Raw genomic sequence first — 22,704 nt, 5'->3', positions numbered from 1 at the left:
TGAACCTATTTCGAGAACGATTATCCTAATTATTCATTTTTTTTAATGATTATCCTAGTGTCAAAATTTAGTCAACATATTATCCCGATTGTGAAAAAGAAAACCACCCCCCCCCTTCCCCCCTCCAAAAATCTTAGAATAATACAAGACAAGAATCCACGTGTCACCAAAAGAATGCATGAAAGATGTTTCACAACCCAAATGGATCGACTTGGCAGATACCATGAAGATAAGCAGATGAAACATGATATGCACAACACCAGTCCATCTTCTATTTGATGACTTACAGCCGACAAGGAAAGAAACGAGGAGAGTAGAAAAAAAATATATAAAGCGATTGAATTTCCCTCCACACATTCTAAATAGCCTTATCCTTTGCTAATTTCGTAGGTCCATCTCTCGCAACTCGACACAATGGGAAGAAGGTCAAGAAGCAGGCACCAATTGGAGCTCCATAAACTACCCTCTCACTGCTTCCATCATTGCCTGAACAGCAGAACTCTCACACATCAAAGCTCTTACTCCTCTTAAGGTAGCACGTCTTCTTCGCTCTTTCGTCATTGGAAATGCTCACGGAATTGGGTTTTTCTCTATCTTCTTCTCGGCTCCTCTCTGCCCATATCCGTAGACCCTTTATCTCCCTCTCGTCTTCAAGACTTCATTCATCGCAACCGCTATCTGCTCATAACCCATCTCCCCAATTCTTTGCCCACCAACGGTTATCGCCTCGCCGCAAGCTTTTCATACTCTCCCCTAAGGCAACCGATCAACAAGGTTAGCATCTCATCTTTCTTTAATTGATCACAGAGAAAGTATTACTTGTTTGCATTACAAATTATTACTAATCTCCACTTTATTTTTTTGGGGAGGGGGTGGAATCCATTTCGCTTGTTTATGGATTTGCAATTGGTAGCATCTTTTCTGACTCATTATGATAGGAATCATAACCAATTCAACGGCACCGTTCATACTTCAAAGTGATTGACACCTTTAGAGAAATCTAATTATCCATGATACACGGCTGATTCAGGGTAAAAATTGGAAAAAGGATAGGTTGAGTCTAGAAAAATAAGCAATTGGACTCAGGGTTGAGGGCATGTAAGACAGTTTGCAATGGAAATGGAAGTATATGATCTTCATTTATATCTGCAGCAGGTACCAACCTGATTGTGTATTGGTACTGCAGCAGAAAAGCATCCACGGTTTGATACAACTGTGAGAGATACTACAAAGAAGAAATTGGGATGAAAAGTTTGCGAACTTTGGAGGTCATCAATGGTGTATGCGTCTAAACAGGCTTCATGAAGTCTATGATTCCTTGATACTTTATAAAACATTGATAGAAGCCAGTGGGTATTTGAATATTGTTGTCACACCAATCTCCATTGTTAGTATAAACTAAAGTTCACACAACAAAGTTCTATTGAATTTTTTCTGATATTAATAATATGATAGATCATAATTCATTGCAAAAGAAACAGCCAGTCTGTACCTAGGTAATTTGTAATGATGAATTGCAAATTAGCTGAATGCACTTTCTGTACCCATATTTCAGAAAATTTGCCTTTGTACATAATCTTCATTGCATCCAGCTTGCGTTGAATTATGATTAAAATCCAAGTAAATTCATTTAGAAGTGGAGTATATTTCCATGGAAAGTGATTGGAAGATCTCCTGTAAAATGGCAGCTAATCGTTTAAAAAGGTTTGGTGGGTTTTTGTGTCTTGTGTTCTATTGTGGTCAACATAATTATTATTGGGCTTGTATATGTTTGGGTCAAGTTTTGGGTCCATTACATGTACATGGGTAAAATTGTAATTGTGTGGGGATTAGGGTTTCTATATATTGTCTCTGTGGGGAAAACTCTAAACATAAGAAAACGCGATCAAGTTGTGAGCTGGGGACTGGAGAGTGTTGTAGAGAATTTTTATTGGCTTAGTGAAAATCTCTGGATATCTTGGGTGGATGTAGGCTTTCTTGCTGAACCACGTTAAATTTTTCATAATGTGTGTGATTGTTTGCTCTCCAACAAGTGGTATCAGAGTTAGGGTGTGATGTAAGACTAGATCACAGAGGCTCAATCTACATCAGGGCGTGACAAATCAAGTGTGCCTCCAAGGATGTTGAAAATCCCTCGAGAAAAATCTCAGTTCCCACGTGCCCCAACATGGAGGGGGAGATTGTTGGGGTTCCACACGAAAGCAATAATCCCACATCAGATGTGTGTAGCCCGATGTAAAGGCTTATAAGGACTTGGTTACCCTCTCCTTAAAAGGGTAACTTTTGAGGGTGAGTTCTACCCGAGTCCCAACATGGTTAGCATTGTATCCCTAGTCAATTGGGCTTGTGGTATTGATTACATATTTCAATATTTGTTATTAGGTTCAGGTCTTGAGAATATTAGTCTCTTAAATTTCAAGCATGCTTTTATCATTTAGTAGTAACCCCAAGGTCTTGTGGCTTTTATCGTTTAATAGTTAGCCAAGGTTGTATTTGTTTTTTATTATCCATAGTGTGCTACTTCTCTTGATCAGTTACATGCGGAACTTTGTCAACGATGGACCCATAAGTTATAGAACGATTCATCGCCACCTTTGTGGTTGATTTGTAATTACTTGTTACTTTCATATCCTGAAAAAAGAAAAGAGAGAAATTTGCAACTTATAAATCACTAGAATTTCTAGAGAGAAGTTATTGTACTTTGTCATTTCAATTCTAAATTCTATATTACATGGATTATTCTTTCTGGAAGAGCGATCAGCCACGGTAGTCATCTTGAATTCAGACCATAGAATCCTGTGTATGTATGTAGCTTTTCTCTTTCTTCCTCCACAAAGTTTCTGTCATGAATCCATCGCTGTAGTGATCATTGAATGGATGTCTGAAGAAGTTTCTTATCATCAAGTTTCACAGTGATATAGCTTCTCCCCTTGCATACCTGTATTTATTTTCATTCTTGACTTACAAATCTCACATCACTTCACTGGTGCCTTTTGTTTTCCTCTATGCTTATTAGGTGTATTGTCTTTATTTGCTTATGTAATGTAATGGAAGGCTGTCTGCTGACTCCACTGTTATCTCCAGGCCAGGTTAAAGGAGATGAAGTTGTTGACAGTAAAATCTTGCCATATTGTAGCTTGGACAAAAAAGGGAAGAAGACGTTGGGGGAGCTTGAACAAGAGTTTCTTCAAGCGTTACAAGTACTAAAACATGTTGTTGTACATTTATATTCTGCCCTTATAAAAGAAAATTTGGGATGTCCTGTCTTTAGTCCTATGCACTCTAAGGCCTTCCTTACTTATATTTTGTTATCTTAAAAATGCCCCTGCTTATCAGTTATATTATATTAATATTACCTATAACAAAAGACAATGATGACCCCAACGGATGTCCTAATCATTCTATTGTTTCAAGATTTTTTATTCCAGAAATGCCACTCAACATATCTTATTCCTAAACCACCCTTATATTCTATTTATTTTATTCCTCAACTATCACTGTATCATTTGCCTTAAAGGGGAAAATTTATTGGGCCCACTGGTGTTCCATGAGTTTTATTGTCATGCTTGGTTTCTTTTTTTATACCCAAACTATTCCATACCTTTTAATCACATTTTTATATTCCTAAATGACCCTCTCTCTTTCTATATTTAATACATTAAATTATATATTTCTATTAAAAAAATTTAGATGGTCCTATAATGATAATTGCCTTGGTTTTCAGTTTTTCAATCCCACACTACCCCAATATCTTATATTCCTACTTTTTTATTTTCAAAAAACCCTCTTTAAGGTATAAAAGACAATGATGGCCCACATTTTTCTCCTAGACATTTTAACACATTAGTCTTGTTTAATTTTCATTGCCCGAGCTACCCTTTGTCTGAAATATATTACCACTTTTCCCTCTTGTTTCCCTTACTTTTTTCTATTTTTCTCATACTACTAACAATTTTCTTGTCTACGCCCTTTTTCAATTATATACTATGATATAATACTAAAACTATTCCAATCTATTATCTTGTGATACTGAGATTACGCTTTTATGTATTTGTATGACACATACTCCTCTGGTATGTGCGGCTCATCTGCCCTAAGATAGTAGTGTATATATATGTGTATAACAAGGAGAAGATACATGTACAAGGGTGGAGTTACCGCTGGGCAGTTATCTTCTTAATCTTACCTTCTCACTCAACCACTGATTTGACCATGCATTGATACTGGTGTGGATATGGATGGACAAGACTTTTCTTAGTTTTAATGCTTCTACATCTGTCTGATGGTTGTAATTTTTGTTTGACTTCCATCTTTGTAACTAGTAAGCAATACTGGGTTTTCTGTTCTTATACTACAGGCATTCTATTATGAGGGAAAGGCTATTATGTCAAATGAAGAATTTGACAATCTGAAGGAAGAACTAATGTGGGAAGGAAGTAGCGTTGTTATGCTAAGTATGGGCTATTAGTTTCCTCAAACAATTTTATCCTTTAAGTCTGAATCTGAAGTTTCTCTCTCTCATCGTTTACTGAAGATATTTCTACATTGTTATTGCATGATAGATTATTTTTGTTTCATCTGGAATGCAGGTTCAGATGAACAGAAGTTTTTAGAAGCTTCAATGGCTTATGTTGCTGGGAAACCCATAATGACAGATCAGGAGTATGACCAATTGAAGATAAGACTTAAGGTTTGTGCAGCATTGCTTCAACTGCCACAAGAAAATATTTGATGAACTCAAAAAGGGAGGTTGACTAAAGAGTAGTGACAGATTTCAATTGAAGAAAGGGATTCAACTGGTAGATAGAAAGGTGAATGATGTTTCTTGGGCCAAACAGTTGGTTTCCTTGGACTGCCAACTGCAAAGGGTGCAGAGTCTAGTCGTTAGTCAAGGCTATATTTGAAGCTCTAGAACTATTGACTGGTCAATGAACCATTAGAACTGAATGGCATACCCATCTGGAAAGAGGGCTACAAAATTTCAATATATAGTAGGCCAGATTAACATGATCTTGCTCCCCCAAACAAGATTTTGTTTTGCTCCATTGGCTGCTATAAATTTTTATGTTTATTTTCCCTAGATCTTGCTCCCCCCAACAAGATTTGTTTTGCTACATTGGCTGCTATTAATTTCTATGTTTATTTTTCCTAGAAAGTCCTTTTAACTTTCTTTCAAAATCTTCCAAGAATAATTGCTGGTGTGCTTGTTATCCACAGACCAAACCAGGATTAACTACTAAATGCATTTCATTGGTTAATGCATCTTTGCATATATGATTTTTTTTTTTCCGCAAAGCCCAAATGGATAAAGGAGATACATGGCCAAACCTTTTGGTTTGGTTATTGTTAACTAAGAAATGATTGGCTTCTTAATCTTTCTATTTCAACAGCTACAAAAGATAAAGAAATATGCTGACTATTCATCAGATTTGGGAGTCCATTTCCTTTGATGTCAAAGCCAAGGTCTCTTGCGTCTCTCGTGCTTGTATTGCCTCCCCAAGTAACAATCACATTGTCGTGTCCTGGGGTCTTCCAGCCCCCCCTCTGTGCTTCGGATTCCCTCCCTTCCTTGAGGGTTGGTCCTTTGTCTCTTCCCCCGCCCCCCCTCCTTAGGGGCTTTTGTATGTATTTTCTTCTCCTTTGGTATGTATTTTATTCACCCAAAAAAAAAATATGCTTACTTATTAAAGGTTTTTGTCTACTGGTATTCTCCTGTATATGATTTGCACATTAAAAAAAAAAGAAATGAACAGAAAAGATGAAAGGAAACCTGTTTCCCCTCTCCAAACTATTAGCTTGATAGAAGGATTCTAGTTTATGTCAATCTGTTGTACCTCAACCATGCCCAAAAGAAAATGATTAATTTTATGTTTTTGGGATGGATACTTGCTATTGTCACACTTTGCACCACAGACATGGTCAACTCATTTATTTAATGTGTGTTGTTAAGTATTTAGATCTTCTATTAGGAACTTCCTACATGTCACTGGTTCTAAGGTTAGTTGATTTGGACACACTTGAACATGTAATTTGATTTGGTTTGATAGTTGTAAGTCTCCTGAAGTGCTTCTAGCGGATACCTAGTTTTCTGTTTCCAGATCCATTTCAGAAAAATAGTCTCATCACAGTAGTAGTGTAAATTATATTATTCTTCCAGTCTTAGAATAATAATATTCATTTTTTTCCTTCCCTGTTTTGCATAATCATTTAATAGACGGAAGGGAGCGATATTGTCGTTGAAGGCCCACGGTGCAGCCTTCGTAGTAGAAAGGTATGCTAGCATTTCATTTAGATAGTATTACTACTGTTAATTTATGGAAGTTCCCTCTCATGTTATATGTTATGTTATTTTATTTTTGGTGGAATAGCTGGACTTGGGCATGTGATGTCAAGGCCATCGGGCAGTAACAGGTTACTGGTTAGTGTTTTCCATGAGAGCATTGTTTAATGGTTGATACTTTTGATTTTCTTCCTGTAGGTATATAGTGACTTGACTGTTGACTATTTCAAGATGTTCCTGTTGAATGTTCCAGCCGCCGTAGTTGCACTGACGTTGTAAGTAACATGATTATTTCCTTATTAATTAAATGGGGAAGTTACTAGTGTAATAGCCATTTCCGTGATATACGTGAATAGTTATGTTCATTTGAGCCAACTAGTATGATTCATCTTCGTGGCTCAACTTCTCTCTCTCTCTCTCTCTCTCTCTCTCTAGTTCTCTGACGTTCACTTTGGGACCTCAATGAGTTGGGTGCCTTAACTTGCTTAATAACTTGGCTCAACTCAATAAAGTCTTTTGGCTGACTAGATCCGCCATTCCAATGCAAGATTGAATATGTTATAGGTGGTCAAAGATGTCAATCAAGCTAGGGAATGTTCAAAATATGGTTCCTACACTGCCCATCTGAGCTACTTATACCCTACCAGTTCCTACCCAAAACAAATTGCTGTATGATATTGACTTGACAGAATTTATTCTTTTATTAAAGAAAAGTCATTTGAATCATGTAGAATCCTTGGAGTCCCTCAGCACAACGGAAAGACATGTTAAAAAATGGAGAGAAATGGGTATGGAAGTGCTGGGAGAAGAGATATTCAAGTCAGCAGACATATATTGATGATAAACTAGATCTTCACAAAACTACATATACAAAAGGGAGGGTTGCCTTTGATATAATGATCTCATTTATTTCTCTAGCCAACCAAAAATATTAGCCATTTCACTTAAAGTAAAGAGCTTTAATTACCTCAATTGTTGAGTGTATGTAGAGAAAATGGGTGATATAAGAAGTGTTGATGTAGATTCAGTTATTTATCTACTCACTAGTAATCAAATAAGGGGCTGCCCCTTCATAAGATGTGTAAGGGCAATCCTCAGCTGCCGTTTGTCATACATGTTTCTTTTGATGCTACAGGTTTTTCTTCTTGGATGATTTGACTGGATTTGAGATCACTTATCTATTGGAGGTTGGTTTTTCTTCCTTCTATTTTCCGATGCTGATCCCCAGTGGTGCTCGCCTATGAACAAAATCATTTGAAAGTTGATGAGATCTTGTTTAACTGAGCAAGTTAAACAGGAATGTGCTTGTGATATTTGATTTTGTTTTGTATGTTACTTTTGACTTCTTGCCACTGATATATTTGCCTCATCTCTAGAGATTGGGTGTATGGTTCAACTACAGAATCAATAGATTACCAGTCACCTACTTCTGGAGTTTCTGACACTACGCTTTGTATTTTGTTGAACTGGTTCATGACAATATGTTGGAATTCCTGATCTAGAACCTTAATAAGGTTTAGCTCTACGATGATGGAATCTAGTTTTACACATGTTATATGATACTTAAAGTTGTTTTAGAAATCACGCATACATGTATTGCTGGGTTTCTACGAGTAATTGTGATGCCAGTTCACCAGCGCTTAGTTATTTCTATTCTTATTGATGCTTTTTCATTATAGTTTTTTCTTCAGGGTTGGTGCAATTTTGAGGCTCAGATAGCCATTCTGCCTTTTTTTTTAGCCAATTAGTGAGATGATGTTTTCAGCCTCCTTTCAGAAAATATGGATTTTTTTACTGCCTCTGAAATAACCACCTCTCTCTCTCTCTCTCTCTCTCACACACACACACACACACGTGCGCTCGTGCAGACACACAAACTCTGATTGATTTTTTGTCTCTTGATCTGTGTGGGGCTTAGTTATCATCACTAGTTGCATCAATTCATGCAATGCATCTCTTTCTCAATTTACAATTTAAAATTTAAATATGATTTAATCATCACATTGCAGCTTCCAGAGCCATTCAGTTTCATTTTTACATGGTTTGCTGCTTTGCCCCTCATACTTTGGATTGCTCAATCAATCACAAACGTAATTGTGAAAGACTTTTTGATTTTAAAGGTACGAGGCTTCGCCTCCAACATCATATCTGATTAGTTGAAAATTGATATTCATGTAAAATTTATTACATATCGCATATTTGACAGATTCTTTTATTTTCCAGGGCCCATGTCCTAATTGTGGTGCAGAAAATGTCTCCTTCTTTGGGACTATTCTATCAGTGTCTAGTGGTGGTTCCACCAATAACATTAAATGTTCAAAGTAAGTCTTAAACTACTTGGTCACTGTATTCATCAACAAATACTTTCAATTCCAGCCAACCCACGTCCACTCCCAACCCTGCTGTTGGCTTGACTTACCCTATTCTCAGTTTAGGCATTCGATCATTAAGCCGAGTGTCAACCTGCCCAATCTGGGATTGGCCTGCTCCAATCTAATTAATGATTGGATCAGTTGTCCACCAGTCCAACCTGATACTGATGCAACCCCATCTGTGTATGCCTCAAGGAGTTTGACATGCCTGCGTTGTTCCATGCTTATATTTGTGACTATGATCTGGCATCTGTTTTTCATCAGTTGCGGGACGGAATTGGTATATGATTCTGGAACACGCTTGATAACATTACCGGAGCCAAGTGAAGCTTGAGTGGAGGTATGCATCTTGTCTATTATCTTCAGCATAATCCTTACTTGACTATGTTCAAAAAAATTGTATTAGTTATTTCACATAAACTGACAAAATTGATCACTCATTAGTCAAAGAGGGGAATACATGTATCGTTAGACAAGCTCAGATTTGTATATGCATGATAGAGCAGCAGAATGACGTTTAGGGTGCTTGATCTATCTTGTTTTCCACCTGAACTACTACTGTATTATAATGCAAACCACATGACTTATTATTATTACCATTGGTATCTTCATCATCATTGTTATTTGGATGAAAATTTTGAGCCAATCTCCAGCAAGACTGACACCATTGATGCTTCTTCATGCAATAATATGAACAAAGGGTGTGGAGCTTTCTGTTAATATCGACCCGGTGCTGAAATCACCTTGCATGTATTTGAGAAGCATTGTCTGTGCAGCTGAAGAGTAAAGGGCGCCAAGATTAGATTCATGTCAACATTTAAGTCTGTCCATATGTATGTCAAGTTGTTGATATGTATATTTGGTACAAGCTTATTTGCTGCTAAGATGTATACTCGTAGTAGAAGAATCATCCATAGAATCAAGCTGTTTGTAGTTTGTACTACAAACAGACTGTAAAGTTGAGGTCCTCTGATCTCTCTCCCCTGTGTTCACTCTTTGCATCTCTGAGCGTAAACAAAACAATCTCACCCCTGCACCCCCCACCCACCCAAATAAAAAAAAAAAACGGGACTCCTGAAGGCATTGAACTCTATAATTAGTTCCCTCTCAGCATACGGCAGATGTTCAAAAAAGGGGCACGCTTGGTCCAACGGTAAGGTACCAATGTTAATACCTGGTGGTTAAAGCAGTCGAAACAGCTTTGCAATTTAAATTCAAAGAATCTGCAAGCAGGAAGTGTTACCTTCATGAGAGATGGAACTGTAGACTTCAATGGCAAAAGCTGACCCGACTTTATATGCCTAAACCTTCGTTAGCCTGCCCATTAACCATTGTACACTTGAATATGCAGTCTTTTTTGTCAGGAAAGTCGGATCAGTTTAACAAATGGATATGCTTGGTGGAATCTTCCAGGTTGCGTGGTTCCCATTTTGCAAATATTTTTCTAGACTTGCCAGTCTAGAGGTTATTCTTAGACCAGCACTAAGTTAGGCTACATGGAAAGATGATGTAGCATTTTGACCGTTTGGATATCTTAGAAATGGTATGGATTGGGGATGTTAAATTTCAAATACAGATTCAATTGTACTTCCACCAATGTATTTATGTATGCCTTTGTTTTTTCCGTTGTCCCTTTTTTTCTAGACAAGTTTCATTTTTCCGCTTCAAATTTTAATGCTCAATTTTGCCACATGAACAATTTTGTTTTCCTAAAACTAAACAAACTAGTAAAATATTTTGAGATCTACCTATCCACAAAAATTTCACCTCTTAGTAAGTTTGCTAAGTAATGGATATCTAATTTTCCTCGTAAAATTATGGGAAAATGTTCTCTGTGCCAACTTCGGAGCCTCATGCAAATGCAAGACAAGAAGGCTAACTACGTCCACCTTATGCCAAGGGAGTTTTCTAGTCCAACAATTACGGACCAAGTTCCTTCACCATGGTGAAAAGAAAACATCTCAAGCCAACTTAAATCCCTTAATAAATCTTATAAAGTTTTTCCCTTGTTTTCCAACTTAAATCCCTTGAATATGGCTCCTCTCAGTGTCTCACAGTGCATATATGATTGAAAGCAACACCAGGTTGAAATCCAATGCATTACACCGAAAACAACTACATTTTCCATTTTTGCATCACACTCAATATTAAGCAACGGATCCCATAGTACATTGTTATAACTTATAATGCATATGCTGACAGTTGCCAATCCTAGTTGAAAATAAACTAATCTCCATGACAGCAACCATTGAGGATCATCTGGAGTTGCAAGAGATTGCTGTTACATCAATAACATCAGCACCGCTCCACAACAGCACAAACTTTTTCCTCTACAGGATCGCCACATCCAAGTAGTCACCAATCTTCAAATCACAATGTATACAATTAGTAATCATAAGAAAAGGATTTCTCAGATGTGTTGCATTTCCTAACAAGAATAATTACCTGGAAGAAAAGTTCAGCCAGTGTTTTGCTGTCATCTTGTCGCCTCCCGTTTCCATAAGAATGTGTCATCCCAACCTTCATGAATGGAAAATATCACAAGTATATAATAATTGGTAGCGTAACAAGAGTAGGCACATGCAATACTGGTTATGGTTAGACCTTCATTTTTCCTGGGTCTTTTGAGTAATGTGTGTGATTTCATGTTTCTTTTATTTATTTATTTTTTCCTGAAATGGTTGGTTGGACTGCTTAAGTTGATAATTACCAATGATATCAAGCTACACTTCAGTCCATCACTGTCCATATATAAAGTATACTAAGATATGGAAATGAATACATGACATGCACCATCACATAGAAATTGATATTTAAAAATGTGGTTTTACATACCGGTTTCACCACATTACGACCATTTTTATCAGGATATACAAATGCGAATGATAGTTTTGCATCTCTTCTTCGTGCTGCAGGAGCAACCTCTTTCACCTAGAAGAGAACTGATATCAACTGATATGACAAATGACTTTTCTGTTCAAAGATCAATTGAGAAACAACATTGAGCTTACCAGATCAGTTAACTCGCGAAGAGTAGCATCTTTCCATGTATATATTTGGACCTCATCCTTGGGCTCCTTGCCCCTCACGGCAAAATCTTCCTTAGTATGATGACCTCCAACCTGCATGCATATACTGAATTCAGTTGGCTCAAAATTTTTGTCTCAATAACAACAATACCAACCACAATGGTTGGCTCAACAATGAATTGAAACTCAAAATGAACACCAACGCCAGACAGTTGGTTCAGATGAGACCAATTATAAGCATTTGTCACTGAGTTGGCATTGGCGTTACAGCATAGCCACGGTTTGAGGAATCGGAAGCAGCCGATTCTGATTCTGGCCGATTAGAAATTGATTTCTAGGGGTGAGGTCGATTCCACTCACTTGAACCATGATGGTAACTAACACATCTATTTATTTAAGTACAATGCAACCAAGGGCGAACCATTCTTTGTTGGTGAATGCCACTCATTGGTTCATTAGTGTTGAGCAAGGATAAAATCATAAACATGAACTGCTGAAAGTCAAATTCTTAGTTACAAGCCATAAGCACCAATATAACTACAGTAGCACTAAAGACTCAAAAATCTGCTCTCATTACGAAGGGAACATATTTTAACAAGAAAAGCATTTTGTTCTTGCAGTTGCACCAAAGGAAAAAACACCATACTGGAACGTGCAGGTTCCACATGAAACAGTGAAGCAAAGAAGGATCTCCTCTATCACTGACCACTAACAAAAAGATTTTTTTTTTCCGTGACAGCATCCTATGATATAGGGTCAAGACATCTATCTGTTACAAACCATCCACCTAAGCTTGATTCAACTTTAGGAAGACATCTACAAAATCAAACTCCTCGGAAACCATTCAGATTTCATATTAGTCTTGGGAACTCATCTCAACAGCTTCATGGCACTCTGCCCTATGTTCTTATTATAGAAAGTTGAAAGAGAGATAAAATCAATGTTAGCAGGCTCTTGGAAGACTTCATGATGGGTTTCTAGAAGCCTTAGTAACTAGGTTTCAGAAACTCATATTAAACCAGAATCGAGTCATCTAAAAGTGACCAGAATTGAAAAAACTTGATATGGTAGACCAACAACACAGATGGATTTAATCTTCCAATATGGAGTTGATAACATAACTAGAATCGACTCCTCAAAAGATGATTTGAATCCAAAGGCCAGATTAGAGGTTATGGCAACTTGAGATGGGAAACCCAAAACCATAAGATCGACAGAGTTAAGGGCATTGCTGTATAACTGAAACAGATCAGATTTCGAAGGGCGAAATCAATGATAAAACAGTAACAGATATCTCACAGCAACTAATAGGTAATCACAGCAGGAGTTAATGGATCAAATAAACATGGTAATCGATGGGAAGAATTCCAGATTTATGGGACTCTACTCAACTGACTTCTGATACAAAAACTAAAACCGTGGGCAGGTTTAGAAGTACCTGCGTTGATATCTGAGATCTCATATGTATGGACCCAAAACAGAAGAGTTTTACAATATTGGGATACCAACATAAGTCAAGAACAGTACTTGGAAGGGTTAATGGAAGAGAAGAATGAAGAAGAAAAAGATATGACTAAGCAATCTCACCTAGTCTCAAGTGGAATCCCACCAGCCACAAGAGTCTGGATCCTCTCCCCATGGGATCCCACCATCCATGGAGTGTCAAACCATTAATTAATGGTGCATTAAATGTTCTCACTCATGGTCCAGATACCCCTTGGGCAATGGGATCCCATGTGGGAAGGGTAACTCGTCTCCCCACATGGGGAGCTGATCTGGACTCCAAGCCAGTATTGGCTTCCCAACAACATAATACTGCATCTCACAGCAAATCAGTCTCACAGAATAAAGAAAAGGCTCAAGCCAAAATCTCATTAATCAAATCCGTGTACAAGGCTGTACCCTATCAAAAACTTATATAGAAGACACAAAAATAGACTCGAATATTAAAAAGGAAAAGGTTAAACCAATCCTTAACTGATAAGGTAACAAAAATTGACTAGGAAACTGACTCGAAACAAGAATGGATATAAAAAATCCTAATCCAGCCTGATTAAAACACTTAATAACAATTAAATTTAAAAGATAAAGATACTTAAATAATTTCGTAGGCCTAGCTTCTACCCATATTATAGGGAGGCAGGCCGGATCCTCTCCTGGACCATGACCTCCTGCATCAATCTCACACCATCCATTGGGTTTGGGCCCCCACAGGCAGATCCTCTCCTGGACCATGACCTCCCCTCCAACAATCTCACACCATCCATAATCCAACCCAAAGCTTATTTCCATCAAAATAAACCCAATTGTGTTTTATGCACATCACTTTCAGCCACTGTGTTGCACTTCACAGCCTTGCAAGTCACCAGCTCATTGAAACCTTGAGCTACTTTAGGAATTCATTTCTGTACATTGACACCATAGCTCACAGCCCAGGAGCTGGCCCACTTTTTCCAGTCCAACAGATCACAACTATATATTGGTTAGGGATCACATTTTTCCAGAGGATTCCATTCTTCTCCCTAGACTGCCACAGATATTAGTAAAGGAAGGGAAAAAGGCTTTTCAGATAAGTTGAGACAAGTTAGAATCTCCATTCTCCTAATGGACTGGAAACACTTTATGATTGTCCCTTTGGTATCCCTAAATAAGCCACAAATGCTTGATGGACCCAAATCATGCATGGCTAAGGATATGATGCTTCTCATATCCATGTTCTAAACATTGTAACAAGATACTAATCAGTAAGCATTTAAATGCAGGAACTTAATGATGCAACTCAAATCTTAGTGATGTTGAAAGGAATCAAATTCAAAGGAGCAAGGTTTACGGTTAGGGTTCTTCTCTTTTTTCCTTTCCTTTTTTTTTTTTTTTTTTTTGGGTATATGCGCTTAGGAATGAATATTTAATTATATATATAAGCACACAAATAACCAAATATCCTTCCATAAGCATATAAATAAAAACTAACTTGGACCTGATTTATCCAGGTCTAAACTTCCAAATAGGCTGGGCCGGTCCACGGAAGTGCTACTGCATCATAAGGTTTATTAAAGTAGACTTTATGGATGAAATGGGCTGTATTTTTGGAATATCTGTGGTTTCTAGTAGACGATTCAAGTGATATCTTGGTTAGGCTCATCAATGAGGATCGGAAGCTCGAAGGAACGTGAATTTATAAGCCGTTACTAGAAGAAGAAAACTATGGCCACAATTCTTTCATTCCCTTAACAATGAAATATGTCGGGAAAAGGAAAGGACAATGTGAAACTGCAAATTATACAGAAGGAGCTCACTGAAATGTATATTACCATGCATCAGCACATCACAGTAATAATGTGGAAGTATAATTAAGTTTAGCAGGACATTTGGCAGTTAAAAACATATTACTTTTACACCATCAAATTTTAGGAAAGGGGGAAAATATCAAAAAATAAATAAAAAGCACGATAATACCTTAGTGAAAACCCGAAGCAAGAGAGGGCAAGTCTGCATTTGCAAAAAAAATGCAAATCCTCATCAAATTAAAAAATAAAGAACAAACGAAAGGACATCTTCATGATATTTAGAAAATTTTCACATAGTTGGATATTGCAAAAAAATTTGGAAAGATGCATGCATTGCAAATGACAAGTCATGAACAAGTGCAGTAGAAGGACAGAGGAATTCAATTTGGTTCATAATCAATAAGCGATACATGACAATATAAGGTACTTGCTGGGATTCCAGTTCAATCCATAACTGATTCAGAGAATGAGCATAGAAATGTAATCAGAGTTGGATACTTTACACTTTATATTCATTTGAAGCACCAAGAAGAGAAGTTCCCAAATACATGTACTTACTTATTTCCATTTTCCTTTCCAATTATGCCCTGCAAAAGTAAATGCAGGACCAATTGGTTTGAGCCAGATATGAAACTATTCAGTTTGATTTGGTTTATTATAGAACGACTTTTCTGTTCACATGAACAGAAATGTGCCAACAGTAACTCATGAACAGCCTTGCCTGTGAAATTTTCTGGTTTCCTTCAAAGAAGGATTTGTGGGACCCAAAGAGGTATTACAGCTTGCAATTATTTGAGTTACTGATTTTCAGGAACCTAATCTCCAGTCCAGATTTATTATTTCCTTTTAGATACGTGGTTGTGTTGGCTAAGGAAAGTCCCAATCATTTCGTTACAATTGAGATTAGTTTTCAGGTAATTATTCATGTTTCTTTATTATTATGTTTTCAACTTAGATTACTCCGATTGTCCAAGGATGGGAGATCTTAAAGTCCTCTTCTGTTTGGTTCCTTTCATCATGGTTCAAGATCTCGGCGAGATCTTGGCGAGATCTCACTGAAATCTCATTTTTTTGAAAAGGCGAGTTGGCGTAACAGGCGAGGTCAAAAAATGACCAAATCTCGAATGAGATTTCGAGATCTCGGTCCAAATCTCCACTTGACCAGTTTCGGTTCATCTCGGTCCAATTTCTGGTTTGGACCACATCATATAAACAAGGTTTCGACCCCTTTAGGAGAGATATCTCGCTGGTTTCGCCAGGTTTTGCCTTTGGGACCTATTTTTGAGGGAAAAAACACAAAATCTGTGGAACATCTGTTCTTTCTTGGAGATCTTCACTCTTAGTTGCATTGAAGCAAAGATATTCAAGATTGGTGGTGGTTTTTCTCCTCAAGAACAGTTTAAGGTAAAAATTTCTTCCCAAACCCATATTTTTCAAAGTAACATTATCAAGTCTTGTTTCTTACCATTGGTTTTTTTATATGTGATTGTGGAAGGTGGCTTTTATATTCTAATGATTATGTTGTGTCAGAATGTTGATTGTGGAAGGTGGATTGATTAATATATCATACTAGATTTAGTGTTCGAAGACTCGCAAAGTCACAGACCACTTACATAGGATACATTGTCAAAGTACCATTTTGAGTTTGTTTTTTACAAAACTGATATTTCCATTGTGTTTAGAATGGCTAAAATAGGATAAATACATAGTTTCAGGGGCTACAAAGGCCATATGCCCACCGAGATCAACCAGCAAGATGACCGCCAAAAAAATACAAGATCACGGCGAGATCTCATTTTTTTGGGATAGCAAGATGGGTGGCGAGATCGAGATTTAAAACCTTGCCTTTCATTTAGTGTCCAAGTCTGTCCAGGTCACTCCAATGGCAGCCACACATGGAGTTTCCTAATTTATCTCTTCTTTTTTTCTTTTTCCCTTTTTAAGTCTCAGATTCTGTCCAATCATGGTCACAGACCTGACAGTGAGTTATAAATATATTGTAAGAGGCCCAACCTCCAAACAATCTCCTCTCGAGTTACTGTTCACTTTACCATTGATACTATTCAAAGTCCCAGAACAGCCCCTCTTATCCTGCCTTCTTCTTCCCTAGCAGATGGGGTTGTTCTCTTCCATCGATCTGAAACCCACCACCAGCCGATCCATCTCTCTGATCTGCATCAACAGAATTCAATTTCAATCATCCAGGAAGCCACTTGGCTTGAATAGTTTAGAACCGATTGACAAAGCCTCGAGTTTCAAGTACTCTTCCCCTGATTTTTTGTTCATCTAAAGCGTAAGGAACAACACCCACATTAGAACTTTTGATGTCAAAAGAAACCATCCACCCACAAGATAATTCCAACATAATTCTTCCCTTCATTGTTATTTCCTGTACAGTTCTAACGAAGGATCATTGCCATACAAGAAACTATCTCCAGATAGCATTGGGACAAGAAACTAAAAGATGATCTATGTATTTCTTTGTGACACCCCTTTGGTCAGGGCTTGCTTCTCTATTTTTCTCCACCCCCCCCCCCTCTCTCTCCTTCTACTGGGAAGGGTACGAAAAAGGGCTACAAAAGCCAGGGATACACCTCCCCATAAACATCAGCCAAAATCATAAATTTAACGGAAGCAGATCAGTATCAGCTCTTGCCCATGAAACTCTGAAATTAGGCTGAAGCTAGATGATCAGCTCCAAAGTTAGATAACAGAAATATATACGAGGTCATAAGGCATCCAAGCAGTCTGGAATCAGATATCTGATGTCTTGAACATGGGAGTATTACTCCATGGGCGTTGAGATTTACTGAAATATATTCGTGACCTCTTTTGATTCCCCATCTAGCCATAGATGTTTTACAAACAGGTCTGCGACGAGAATATCATCTCAAACGGAATGAAATTCTGTTTCACTGATCACATAGATTAATCTAGTTTCTCAGCTATTTCAATTTGACATCCAGATCCTGACCATGAAATATCCTAAAAATCATGCCTTACTACAACAGCTTTTGTTTTAGAGACCGAGGCATTAAACTTTGCTTTCATCGTAGGTAGCCCTTGCACAAGAGTGATACCTCTTCGCTTCAACAATCCAAGTACACAAGATGATCAATAATTGCAGAAAAAAATTGAAAATCTGGGGCGCTGTTTTTTTTAGGATGCAGATGAAGAGGAGGGTGAATTCCCTTAAAAGATGCATCATCCCTGTTCAGCCTAAACTATGCATGTCTTTCCTCATTACTTCTCCTAAGGTCATTTTAGGCCTGCCCCTAGCCCTTTTGGTTTCTTCAATCTGAATCAGATCACTCCTCCTTATTGGTGCAACCCAACACCACTGTTGAACATGGTCATGCCACCTCAAACGACTTTCTCAAAGCTTATCAAGAATCAGGGAAACTCCCAAATCAGCTCTAATATGGTCATTCTTTACTTTATTCTTCCTAGTTTTGCAATACAACCATCTCAACATTCTCATCTCTTCTACACATAGCTTATCTATATGACACTTCTTAAATGCCAAACATTCCGCCCCATACATTATAGCCAATTGTACGACATTTCTATAGAATTTTCCTCTAAGCTTTAAGGGGATACGTTGGTCACACAACACACCAGACACAACTCTCCATTGCATCCATCCCAGTTTAACTCTCTGTGAAACATCATCCTCTATGTCACCTCTATTTATGGTTGACCCCAGATATCTAAAATAATCACTTCACAGTATCTCTCTCTCATCAATTTTCACCATTTCATTATCCATCATAGTGTGACTAAAGTTACACATCATATACTCCGTCTTCATTCTACTTATCTTAAAATATCTTGATTCCAAGGTTGATCTCCATAACTCTAACTTTACATTAATCAATGTTTTTGTCTCATCCACCCAAACAATATCACCAGCAAAGAGCATATACTATGAAATCTCATCTTTGTCATGATTAAATCATCCATGATAAGTGCAAACAAATAAGGGCTTAAAGTTGAGCTTTGATGTAGCCCAACTGTAATTGGGAATTTATTGCCTTAACCTCCCATGGTTCTCACATTAGTCACAATGCCCTTATACATATCTTTAATTATATCCACGTGTTTACTCAACACCCTTCTCTTCTTTAGTACATGCCTGATTTAAATCTCTATAAACTCTATCATAGGCCTTTTCTAGGTCAATAAAGACCAAATGGAGATCCTTCTTGTAAGCTCTAAATAGCCTCATGAGTAAGTAAATAGCTTTTGTCATGGATCTACCAAGCATAAAACCAAATTGGTTCTCCGAGATGGTAGTTTCTCTTCTCAGGTGGGCAACTTTCTCTCACAATTTCATAGTATGACTCATTAGTTTTATCTTCAAAGTATAGTTCATTAATACTCCACATAGTCCTAAGCTCTTCCACACTTCTAGTGGGACCTTATCAAGGCCTGGCATCTTGCCTACTTTCATATTTCTTAAGGCTTCTTTGACTTCAACCATTCTAACCTTTCGTATATATTTATGGCATGTGGTGTCTTGAAGAGAAATGTAGTCTTCCTATCCACTCTTACTCGAAATGTCTCCATTTAGTAGGTCATAAAAATATTTTTCTCATCTCTTCATAATGACCTCATCTTTTACTAGCACTCTACCATCATCACTTTTAATACATCTCACATGGTCGAAATCTCTCCACTTCCTTTTTCTTGATTTAGCTACTCTATGGATAGTTTTTTCCCCTTCTCTTTGTGTTCAGATTATTAAAAAGGTCTTCGTATTTCTTTTCCCTTACTATCCCAAAATTTTTTTCCCCTTCTCTTTGTGTTCAGATTATTAAAAAGGTCTTCGTATTTCTTTTCCCTTACTATCCCAAAATCTGCTGCTTCGTTTCTAGTAACATCAGAACTCTTTTATCTTCTAACTCTTTAGTCCTTTGTTATGTCTTAAAACTAGCTTCCCTAGTCTTCATGGTTGCCTGAACCTTATCATCCCACCACCAAGTCTTCCTATGGGCCTAACGAGTTCCCTTTGCTTACCCTAGAACTTCTTTAGAAACCTTCTTAAAATAGGTTGTCACCTCGTTCCACTTACGTTGTTTGTCCACTTTATCGGTAAAAGTATATAAGGAATCTCCTTTTAATCTCCACCACCTTACTTAGGGCAAATAGATACACTTGTTTTACATTTCTGAGTACTGAGGCACATATCCAAGACCACCAATCTATGTTGAATGGTTAGGCTCTCCCAAGGTGTACAGTTCTTACATAACACTTTGTTGAAACTTCTACTTGGGCATAAATCTATTTGGCTAGTATGTTGCCCACTTCTATAAGTAACTAAGTGCTCCTCTCTTTTTTCACAGAAAATGTTCACAATGGATACATCATAAGCTACCGTCTAAAACTGAGATCCCCTCTTCATTCTCCGTAGCATCATGCACATCTTCATATCCTCTAAGGTCGCTCCGAACATGTCCATTCAGGTCACCTCCTATAATAACCGATTTGCTTTTACCAAATCCTATAAACTAAGCCTTATCCCAACTTAATAAGGTCTACTACATGGATCCAAACATATGAACAATGGGGCAGGATAAATGAAAAATGCATTATGAAAGGTGTGGTGAAAGATGAAATATGAAAGATGAAAGTAGCAAAGTAAGAGGAAAGAGGGCATAGCATAGCAAGTCGGGAGAATCTCAGCTAAATGGGGTCAGCCACATCGATCCTTGCTCTCCAATAGGATCTACCCGAGGTCATACTTGATATGAGGCCTAAACCCCGCATGTTATATTGGGAAATGGAACACATAGATGGATTAATGCCTATTGGATAAAAGAAATAAAAGTACTCGAAACAATAGGATCCATGCAAAAGGGGATTGGCAAAATATATTAAGATGTCGGATGCCAACCTGATGCACCAATATAGAAAATAACTACAACTATATATAATATAAGTATAGACAATACGGTACAATGGAAGGACACCTAATGCATTAAATATGTAATCTCAACATTTAGAATAAGGCGTATAACCACGCAAAGCAAAGAGATGGTAAAGCAGCACATAGAAATAAATATTTCAAGATTTCATGTGCATACAAAGGAATATGTAGCTCAAACCAGTATACAAAACCAGCCACAAAGAAGAAAGTGGCTGTATCAACTACCAATGAGCAAAAGCCACTCTTTGCACTTGGCTCATATAGGTTGTACAAAGATACTCGGCATGGTTAGCATTTGGCAAGGAGATTTAGGGTTTGAAGCCCATACTTATTGTAGAGCTGTGGTCGAAAACATAAGAGAGAGAATCTGGGGATTTCAGATCAAGGAAGTGCAAGACGATAGGGGGGAGAGACAAAGAGTAGCGGTATCACATTGGGAAGAAGACCGGTTGGGGGTAAAGAGAGAAGAGGAAGAGGGGTACACCAAGATGACGAAGCACTTACATCAATTTATCAAGAAAACCCGAAACTAAAAAAGCTAATGTTTTCAAAGTCATAGGCAGTGTTTACAAGCCCTAGAAATGTCCACCAAGATGACGAAGCACTTGCATCAATTTATAATGAAAGCCAGAAACTAGAAAAGCTAATGTCCCCAAAGTAAGAGGTGAACTTAATAAAACAAAAGCATCGAGGAGGGGATTTGTTAGAGAGAGCACCTTCTCGCGATCAACTGGCTCGAAGCGGGGGCGAGCGGGAGGTGGAGGGCCTCTGGCCTGAGAAGGGGGAAGGGGTCTAGCAGGTCTGTTTGGAGCTTCCACGACTCCCGCCATCTCTATTCTCTATATCCTCTGCAACCCTATTGTTCTGGATCGTCTTCCAGTGTTCGGACTTCTAGAATGTGCCTCAGTTGTTCTTACGCTTTGGCTCACTGCCTTTTATGGTTTTTAATCTCGGTATCGGATCAGAATTGGTCCGATACAGATACGATCGTTCAAAATCAGCCTTGGATCGGACTGATTTACCTCTCTTTCTTAAATCCATTTTATTATATGTGTTTTAAATCAATCGGTTGGACCGGGCTGATCTCAGTCGAGCCTAGCCGGACATAGCAGGCCTATACCTTTGCATTGTGATCTGCCTATCTAAGGAATGAGTCAATCTCGTTGTTGGACTTGATCGGTTTTCGAGTTTTAACCGGGCTATAGTTGGGGCTTAAATGGGTAATGTGCCAATAAAGGTTTACACGGGCCTTAAATGATTTTTACTTATCTTAAATTTGAGAAATTTTAATATATTTTATTAAATCATCAACAATTTAGACAATATATGACACTTAATTACATTTAATAGTTGATAAAATATCAGTATATACCTTATTCTATGAAAAATAAATAAATCAAATATGTATATAAACGATCGTGCTAAATGTGTTGGGTAGAGTCGGGCTTGTAAATAGGTTGATCCAATCAAGCAAATGTCAAGTTTATCCCTTGCACAAAGTACTACTTATTTATAAACGGGTAAGGCCTTAGCCCACCACATTTGGTAAACAATGCGGGCTCAATCAATCAAATCGATGCGAGTTTGGGATTAACACCCCTAAGTGGATTTGTTAACACTCGGGATCAATCTCAATCAATACTGATCTAATCCGAATGATTTCACTATTTTCAATCTGATTTTGAAACCATGTTACCTTTCCAATTTCCTCAATGGCACCTTACTCTCTAATACACAATGAATGTCAAGTGGCAGTTCAACACTAGAAAGGACATTTTTTTTTGTAAAAAAGGGTATTTTGGTGAAT

At 37.7% G+C, this 22,704-nt stretch overlaps 2 protein-coding genes across 3 annotated transcripts; one reads left to right on the top strand and one right to left on the bottom strand.

Moving 5' to 3' along the window:
- The first annotated feature begins 338 nt into the window (after positions 1-338).
- On the top strand, positions 339-9,585 carry LOC122064254 (PGR5-like protein 1B, chloroplastic). 2 transcript variants are annotated; one of them, XM_042627964.1, is made up of 11 exons: positions 339-774; positions 3,085-3,200; positions 4,358-4,454; positions 4,590-4,690; positions 6,215-6,271; positions 6,479-6,555; positions 7,416-7,467; positions 8,290-8,400; positions 8,504-8,601; positions 8,917-8,992; positions 9,097-9,248. In XM_042627964.1, exons 1-10 carry the CDS (start codon positions 567-569, stop codon positions 8,984-8,986), a joined length of 987 nt encoding a protein of 328 aa, XP_042483898.1. In that variant the 5' UTR covers positions 339-566; the 3' UTR covers positions 8,987-8,992; positions 9,097-9,248. The 2 variants fall into 2 exon arrangements, with proteins under 2 accessions (XP_042483898.1, XP_042483897.1); XM_042627963.1 differs by lacking the exon at positions 9,097-9,248 and adding an exon at positions 9,353-9,585 and having other exon boundaries at positions 341-774.
- A 1,167-nt stretch (positions 9,586-10,752) lies between these two features.
- On the bottom strand, positions 10,753-21,810 carry LOC122064259 (histone deacetylase complex subunit SAP18). The gene is made up of 6 exons (XM_042627971.1): positions 21,614-21,810; positions 15,138-15,170; positions 11,664-11,774; positions 11,488-11,583; positions 11,098-11,172; positions 10,753-11,015 (listed from the first exon to the last, which is right to left on the bottom strand). Exons 1-6 carry the CDS (start codon positions 21,725-21,727, stop codon positions 10,983-10,985), a joined length of 462 nt encoding a protein of 153 aa, XP_042483905.1. The 5' UTR covers positions 21,728-21,810; the 3' UTR covers positions 10,753-10,982.
- Positions 21,811-22,704: the final 894 nt, after the last annotated feature.

The sequence above is a fragment of the Macadamia integrifolia genome, unplaced genomic scaffold (genome assembly GCF_013358625.1).
Source record: "Macadamia integrifolia cultivar HAES 741 unplaced genomic scaffold, SCU_Mint_v3 scaffold1584, whole genome shotgun sequence".
NCBI lineage: Eukaryota > Viridiplantae > Streptophyta > Magnoliopsida > Proteales > Proteaceae > Macadamia > Macadamia integrifolia.
The sequence above is the reverse complement of the archived record's forward strand: the minus strand, read 5'-3'. Positions and strand labels throughout refer to the sequence as shown.

Coding starts and splice junctions, on each gene's coding strand:
- LOC122064259 (XM_042627971.1), bottom strand. CDS start 21,727: ATGGCGGGAGTCGTGGAAGCTCCAAACAGACCTGCTAGACCCCTTCCC. Junction 11,775..15,137: donor TGCTTCGGGTTTTCACTAAG/GTATTATCGTGC, acceptor ATATGCATGCAG/GTTGGAGGTCATCATACTAA. Junction 11,173..11,487: donor GTCGTAATGTGGTGAAACCG/GTATGTAAAACC, acceptor CCATTCATGAAG/GTTGGGATGACACATTCTTA.
- LOC122064254 (XM_042627963.1), top strand. CDS start 567: ATGCTCACGGAATTGGGTTTTTCTCTATCTTCTTCTCGGCTCCTCTCT. Junction 4,455..4,589: donor AAGTAGCGTTGTTATGCTAA/GTATGGGCTATT, acceptor TCTGGAATGCAG/GTTCAGATGAACAGAAGTTT. Junction 7,468..8,289: donor AGATCACTTATCTATTGGAG/GTTGGTTTTTCT, acceptor ATCACATTGCAG/CTTCCAGAGCCATTCAGTTT.